General features: G+C 33.1%; 1 protein-coding gene across 2 annotated transcripts; it reads right to left on the minus strand.

Moving 5' to 3' along the window:
• LOC109354603 (putative clathrin assembly protein At5g35200) lies at window positions 27-5,351 on the minus strand. Of its 2 annotated transcripts, XM_019597227.1 has the most exons (16): window positions 5,292-5,351; window positions 4,698-4,819; window positions 4,533-4,602; window positions 4,261-4,358; window positions 3,582-3,723; window positions 3,385-3,485; window positions 2,935-3,018; window positions 2,751-2,801; window positions 2,603-2,668; window positions 2,463-2,528; window positions 2,303-2,383; window positions 2,118-2,195; window positions 1,421-1,579; window positions 1,260-1,335; window positions 879-991; window positions 27-796 (listed from the first exon to the last, which is right to left on the minus strand). In XM_019597227.1, exons 2-16 carry the CDS (start codon window positions 4,791-4,793, stop codon window positions 440-442), a joined length of 1,638 nt encoding a protein of 545 aa, XP_019452772.1. In that variant the 5' UTR covers window positions 4,794-4,819; window positions 5,292-5,351; the 3' UTR covers window positions 27-439. The 2 variants fall into 2 exon arrangements, with proteins under 2 accessions (XP_019452772.1, XP_019452764.1); XM_019597219.1 differs by lacking the exon at window positions 5,292-5,351 and having other exon boundaries at window positions 4,698-4,907.

Consider the following 7,986-nt stretch of genomic DNA (forward strand, 5'->3'; position numbering starts at 1 on the left):
TGTTCCACAAAAAAAAAACATTTCAATTCTCAAACTTGACGTATTTCCATTGGATAAATGTTGTATCAATAATCAAATAACGAATATACCACCCACTATATGTAGGGAAACGGCAACTGAAAACAATACTTAGAAGAATAATGCCCTTCTGAAGTGCTAAAAGTAATCAATCGGAAATAAAAACAAATTTTAAGTGGCTTGAATCAAAAAGCTGATCAACATCACCTTATACATATAAAAATCATATGTTCAAAACCACCCCCTGCAGATTATTCAAAAAGAATTTGACTCTAACTATCTATGGTACACACAAAATATACAAGTCTGTATTCTTCATGTCTCCAATCTCAGAATCAAGAACGGAGGTATCCGTGTATCTTTCTTCCTTGAGCTTATTGGATTGAATGTCAATATAAGGATTTGTTTCCGGAAGAAATTTCTAGATGTGGCCTGTATATGGATTGTATGATTGAACAGGCATACCTGAGCCATATGGGTGGACAGTGGCCCCATAAGGATTTCCGAAAGGATTTCCAGATGATTGGTGAGGGGCCATCATCATGTGCTGCTGCTGCTGATGAAACATGAAAGCCTGCTGTTGGTTGGAAATAGCTGCCATCTGAACAGAAGGTGGAGCTGCCATTGTATTAGAGGCGAAAAATGGATCGTGCATTGTTGGTTGCATCATGCCTCCCATCGACGCTTGCTCCCATGGGTTATAGCTGACATTTTGGTTGTTTCTCCTGAGTGCATCATCATATAGGCTGTCTAGTGTAAGTTTGTCCAGACCTCCAGCCTGATTACCCAAAAATGCATCATTCCTTAGCAGAATAACAAATGGATGTAAATTGAGTTTATTATTTTAGAAGAAGGCATACCAGTTTGCTAGCTGTCGCAGCACTCTCATTTGAACTAGGAGCTGTAACAAGTGCCAATTCCCAGCCTGTAGTTCCATTTGCTTGAATTGGAACAGCAGGAAGTGGCTGATCAGCTGAAACAACGATAAACAAGACATCATATGAATTGACACCAAGATGCATACTTTCAACTATTTTAATTATCAACCGGAGCATTCAAATCTCAACTGTCAACAATGTGCTGAAAATGAAAAACAATGCTTATATTCACATATATGATTGATTAGCCACTAACAATTGGGAGGTTTAAACCTACTAATGTGATCTAGGAACCAGAAGTGCGGGATAACAAGCTCTTATTCAACATATTAGCAAAACGGAGTAAAAGGGAAAATGAATTACCAACAGGGACAATTGCTAAAGCCATGGCATTCTTCTCTTCCAACTTTAAAGCAGCAGGAACAGAGTCCTCCAAATTCTAGGTAGAAGACAAAAGGACAGAAAACTTAAGTGTAACATCATACAAAAAACAGGGCACACAAAAAAATTCCCATAGTACTTACCAGCAAATCAGGTGGTGATTGAACTGGTGGTGCTTCCACTTTCACAGGTTCAGGTGGTGGAGGTGGAGTGGGTGAGGGTGGAAGTTCCTCCTCTTCTGATGTATGTTTGTATTCAATAGCCAAGACTTCTTTTGGAGAGCAAATTTTGTTTTCAGCAGCCTGCATTTGATTGACATAGAAGCATTGGTCGGTAAAAAATATTTGGTAGCAAACGAATATTTCTTTCATTGAGAGGTAGAAGCATTCTGAAGTTACAGGACAACAATAACATATGAATATTGCAGTGTCTGGAAACAAATGAAAAGGAAAAACAGTATGCAAGTAACAACCATGTGCAATTACCATGCTAGCATTACAGTGTCCACACATATATGAAATTTCTTGCCAAATAGACAAAAAAAAAATATCGCACCAAAAAATGTGGCATGTAAAATGGCACAGACCGTTTTGATGTTCCTTAAAGTAATGGAAGAGATTCCGAAATGTTTTGATGGGTCAAACAGAAGAGCTCCAATAACTTGATGGAAACAAGTACAACATATTAGCTTCAAATTTTCAGTATATACCAACATGCCAGATATCAACAATGCTTGAAACAACTTTTTTCTTGCAAGAAAATACAATCTTAAGTAGCAACTACATATACTACATCTTTGGCACTTTATGATTGCATCGTAACATAAAACTTCATCCATACCTGATCCTTGCGAACTACCAATCCCTGGGGAGCATCTTTCACATACTCTTCCATGGCTTGCAGAAATGACGAAGGAGGCTACATATCAATAACATGTGCACTTAGTATTATGTTTCATAAAAGTCATTGAAAAATCTAGCTAAAGTGTCATTGGTATAATTAAGCATGATACAATATCAACGGACCTCCTCAACTTTAATAAACTTCTCTTCACTTCCAATATCAAGATTACGACATATTTCATAAAACTCTGACAGTCTCTCAGCCTGGATTCACATAAAGGATATTAAAACAAAACTGTCTTGATAAATAAACTTAATAGGAAAAAAGTTGCACAAGAGATACCTGCTGTCCAACAGTCCTGTATATATCAAGAGCTTTCAGAGCATCATGGCGTTGCATCTCAAAAAACTGTAACGGTATTCTCATAAATACTCAGAAATTTAAACATCAAGCTTCAAATCAATTGAAGATACCATACATACCTTATCAACCAGGTTGACTGTGCCATCACTAATAGCTTGATAAATTTTAATGCTTTCCGAAGCAACCTATTGGCAATATAAAGTACACTTAAAAAAGGTGATGAAAGCAAAAATTATTAGAGCGAGTATGGTTAAACAATTGACCTACCATCGAGAGTGATAAATGAATGATGAAGTTATGTACAGCTGCCCCTTGTGGCTGCACCACATAAATGTTAAAACAAGTACAGTTATAATGCAGCCGGCATTGCAAAGTTTGTTCACTAAAACACCAATTCTGAAATGTTTGGGTCAAAATTATCTCACTTGAATTACTTGTACTGAAAGCTTACCTGGCAACGAAGAACTCGTAAGAGAAGTTGTTGTAAAGCTGGCAACTGCGTTAGCAATTCAGCTGTATCCAAATCTTTGGTCCTCTGAAAAAATTCACAACTATTGAATTTTCCTCCTATATGTATTTTTTTATAAAAAAACAGAAGTATGGATGAAAACATGAGATGAAATACAAATCACAAGTGAAGGCTTCAGATTATTCAACTACATACATTCATGTAAGAAACTAAAAAGGGTGGACCGGTGCACGAGACTTCCACCTAGTGGTGTCTGGGGAGGGAAGAAGTACATAGCCTTACCCTCGCAAGCGAAGAAGTTTTTTCCTGGATTTGAACCCATGACCTTCAGGTCAGAAAGCACCTTACCTTCGTGCCAAGGCTCACCCTCTCGAAGTAAGAAACTACAATCTTAAAAATTGTTAGAAAACAAATGATGAAAATTTTAATTACCAAACGTTCTGCCTCAATGTCATGCTTCAACACACGAAAACATTCCAGCCTTTCCTCCAAAAATAACGCATAAGTGCGGACCCATGCAGAATAATCCCATGCTGAGCAACAAAACAATGAATGAAATCTATTCAGCCAACAAACATAATAATGAAAATGATATAAATCGATGGTGGTGCGAAAGACAAGGAGGGCACCATTGGGGCTGGAATCATCTTTGAAATGAGACATATTGAGCATATGACTTCTACTTCTGCCATAATTAATTAGTTCTTCATGAAATGTGGGATCCACTTCCCTCAGAGCACGGTGAATAACAATTAAAGTCTTCAATGCAACCTAAGGATAAATTACTTGTCAGTCAATCAAATAAAAGCAGCACAAACATGCTCGGTAGCGAGTTACACAAAAACTACAGAAGGGCAACAACAAAATTATACAAGAACTTCAGAAGTTGGCATGAAAATATAGTGCATACAAGTATCGTAGTTTCAGAATGAGATGACAAGTGCATATGTTTCTCAGTTCAAACAAGGTAGTATGCATGAAATGATTAAAAAAATTCCATACTACTGATTGAGAAGGCCATGAAAAACATGTCTCAGATTTTGGTTAAACAAAAATAACTTGAAATTTCTTTTTTTCATTCCCCTTTTATTTGGCTATAAGCCTATAAGTTCACATGTGATGTCCAAGCCACAGTCTCCAGAAGCGAGGACACGGAATAATAGTTCAGTAATATGACTTATAGATGAAATATTAAGTGAATGCATTAAAATAATTTCCATCTCTACATAAAACAGACAAGGCCTAGTCAAATCACAGATTTAATCAGCTATCTATTGAAGAAGTTCGAAGACATAATAATGCACTCACCGCCCAGTTATGTGTCCTTGACAATCTCCTTGCAAGAGCATGAATGCAATATGCAACATCAGCCCGAGGTCTTGTAGCTGAGATTGCTGAAAATATTGCTGCAAAAGAAATCACCGAAATACTTGGAATCAAATCCCTAACTTATCCAACAACTGTTCCTCCTACAATCTACAATTATGTAATGAATACCATAAACATAAAATAAGTCGTAGACGGATCTGTACAAAATTGATACTTTTTTTTAAAAACAATCATAACGAGACAGAACAAACCCCTAATATGTTTTTCCTTTGCCGGACGTTCAACATGATTTGTGGCTCTAACTATAGCAATGTCCAATTCCTGCAATACAAAAAACCAAATTAGAACAAAATCAAAATAAGTGAGTGAAAACATCAAACCCAACAAAGCATGTGCAAATTGTTTAACTTTTCTACCTTGTAATCACTGTTGACTTTAGCCAATGAAACTGTTGTGGTGTCCTTAAGAGCTCCGAGTGCTTTTCTCAGACTATTCTGCGAGCCACCGGACATCCTCTCCTTCTCTCAATTACAAAATTCTGCCACAATACAAACAAGACCTTGGTCATTCATTCCCAAATCTCACTCCCCAGACCCTAAATGGTAAAATAAGTGAAATATTCTAATATCATATGCAGTTTATTATATGTTATATTTTTTGTTTAAACAAAGAAAGGAAGAGGGCGAGTCTCGGCACAACAGTCATGGATTATTCGTTTGCGAGGTAAGACTATGTACATCGACCGGAATATAATTAAGTGTAAATTATAAATCTGACTTAAATTGAAGTTGATAAGATAATTATCATGCTACCATGTACAGATCCAAGTAAGGAAACAATCATGAATGATAACCAACCAAGTTCAGAATAACAACAAAGGTTGAGTTAAAGCAAGAACTAAAAATGAAGAACTAAAAGAGCAGCATGCTAAAAATGGAACAAAAAGATAGAAAGTAAAAAACAGAGGGTGAGCATAGTGAATATAATTAGAAATTAAAATGAGGATTTACCTGAACCAAAATCGAAGAGAGAAAGAGGAAAATGAGAGAATGAGAGAAAGAGAGAAAGAGAGTGTGATAAAAAGAGAGAGAGAGAGAAGAAATATGAGTTGATCGTCGGTGTCTAACACGCCGTTTTATTATTTCTTTCCTTTTTTATTTTACTTATGTATTTTCTGTCGGAATGAGAATAAAATACTAGTTATTAGGAATATAGTATATGTAACTTGTACAAATCTCTTGTTATATTGGCATTTGATCCCATGTCTTTCTTTGTAGTTGGGTCACATCTTCTATCTCATAATATTTATGAGTTATGATTGATCAAAAAATTGTTAGTAATTAAATTTTTAACTTGAATATATTTTTTCAATCAATCATAATTTATAACACATAAAATAACACAAGATAAGAGACCATAGATATGTTCCTCTCTCTATTCTTGGTCTTTTCTGCCAACCCTCCTATCACTTTCCATTAATCTTCCTTCTAGTAACAAAACAATTCTAATTCTTAATAAATAAAATTTGGAATCATCTATATCTTATGTATTTATATATGCATGAGTGAACTTTAGTTATCTTACTTTTTCAGTATAAATATTTTTTCAATTGTTAGTTGTTAATATATTTGTATTTTTATTATGGATGAGACTCTATTCTCAATCTTTTATACTCTCATTGTCAAATCACCTTATAACTCATTTTTTGGTTGTGATGAGATTCGAACCTATAACTCCTACACTCTATTCCTTAAATATATTGTTAAGATAAGGATTTATATATACTCATTATATCATTTATCATTTCTTTAAAGAGTCAATAGTAGTTAAATATGAATGATGGATAATACATTAACACTAACTCGGGCATACATTTTTCTGTCTTTCATTTTACACTTCTTAATAATTTACATATTTAATATATATGTTTTGCATGAGTAAAAAAATTACATTATTTATTATTTGTGTATTATTATTTAGAGTATAAAATATATGTATCGATAGTGTAAAGATTTATACACACTCAGTGCATTATCTAACCTTCGTTTGCAATACTTTTAGTTAAAAGTCAATGATTTCTAAAAATCAATGATAAAAGATGAAGTGACAATGTAAAAAATATTTACACAGTTAGTGTATATATATTTTTTCCTATTATTTAAGAGTTAGTGGTAATAAACATTATTAAATTTGAATGATATGGACTTTATAAGAAACTTTGAATTATTGATACATATACTATGTTGATATGGTTGATTTTTGAGTGTTATACACGTGGACAGCGAAATACCTTCTTGCATCTAAGACCAAGAGGTATTAGCTGTGTCTCCCACCGACACCTTACGTTAGAATGAAGTATATTAGATTTTGAAGAATTAGAGAGTTTTCTTCATATTATTACGTAAATGCAACACATCAATTATTAAATTAGAGAAATTATATTTTGAACTTGTCAATGCAAACTAACTGTAATCGGTTTTTCCTTTTAATTATTTATTAATAAAGTCAAAAAGGGTTCATTCAGTTAAAATATATTCCACACACAAACAAAAAAAACTCACTTAATAGCATTAAAAAGTTGGTCTTATATTAAACTTAGCATATGTTTAATATAGATTGTATGTATAATTGTATACTACTCAGGTAAGATTTCAAATAAATAATAATATTTTATAGTACGTTTTTTTTAACTTATCTTATAGTCGAAAACAATAATTTAACAATAGAAGATAATCCTACCTTTTTGTTAAATTTTATGCATACAAAAAAAAAATTTAAGTGGAAAATAATTACTAACTTTTAAAATTTTCATGTAAGGCAAAACAAACAATTTAACACTGAAGATGAAGTTCCCTCAAAGAAAAATTTTAAAGTCTGTTTAGTTTGAGTACTTATTTGTTGTACTTTTTTTTTTGAATAACTTTATGGGAAGTAGTGTAGTGGATTGGAGCCACAAGATAAAATAAATTGAGAAAAAAATATATGGACTACAACTTAAGAATTTTGTATTATTACGTTGTTCGTAATTCATTTCAATTATTTTTGGATGTTAAATAAAAGTCATACAAATGAATTATATATTGATTATGTATAAATATTTATACAGTCAGTATATATATATTACACTTAAATAAATTAATTCCATGTTTTCCTATTTCTCTGGTATAGTGTTTGAATTAATAGAGAACCCTTTCTTCTGTATTGGTAAGAATTGATATTATTACATTCCAAAGAAAATGAAGATTTTACATAGTACTTTTGAGATATTTCACCAAATGAGTAAATAAACACTCAAACTATACGAGTTGAGAAAATGCTCTAGGCATAAGAAGATAGCTATGATTAATGTAATTACAGAAATTGAATCCACAATCATCCATAAATTGTTCTGATCATGATCCAATACTTACTATCAATAAACCATCACTCTGTATAAAAATGCTCCCATGGGGACACTCCACTATTTCAACTCATTGAACACCATTTTCTTTCTTTAGCTAAGGTAGCTTTTTGAAAAGTGCTTTCTAAGTCCATAAGCTTCTGATTGAAACAACACTGATTCCTAAGTTGCCAAAGTTGGTTGCAAATCATTGCTAAAGCATCTTAATCAGCCAGGTTAACAACATCATTCACTAACCTTCTGAAAGGGAGGTTTAATCCTTTCATTTGCTTCTAACACAAAATACCAAAGTTTTAAATAGAGAT

This window comes from Lupinus angustifolius, chromosome LG01, assembly GCF_001865875.1.
Source record: "Lupinus angustifolius cultivar Tanjil chromosome LG01, LupAngTanjil_v1.0, whole genome shotgun sequence".
NCBI lineage: Eukaryota > Viridiplantae > Streptophyta > Magnoliopsida > Fabales > Fabaceae > Lupinus > Lupinus angustifolius.

Bases quoted from the DNA above. Each gene is read 5' to 3' on its own strand.
- LOC109354603 (XM_019597227.1), bottom strand. From the start codon at position 4,793: ATGTCCGGTGGCTCGCAGAATAGTCTGAGAAAAGCACTCGGAGCTCTT. The intron at 3,019-3,384 runs GTAATTAAAATT...GAATTTTTTCAG, and splicing joins ACATTGAGGCAGAACGTTTG to AGGACCAAAGATTTGGATAC. The intron at 1,336-1,420 runs GTAAGTACTATG...TCTTCTACCTAG, and splicing joins AATCACCACCTGATTTGCTG to AATTTGGAGGACTCTGTTCC.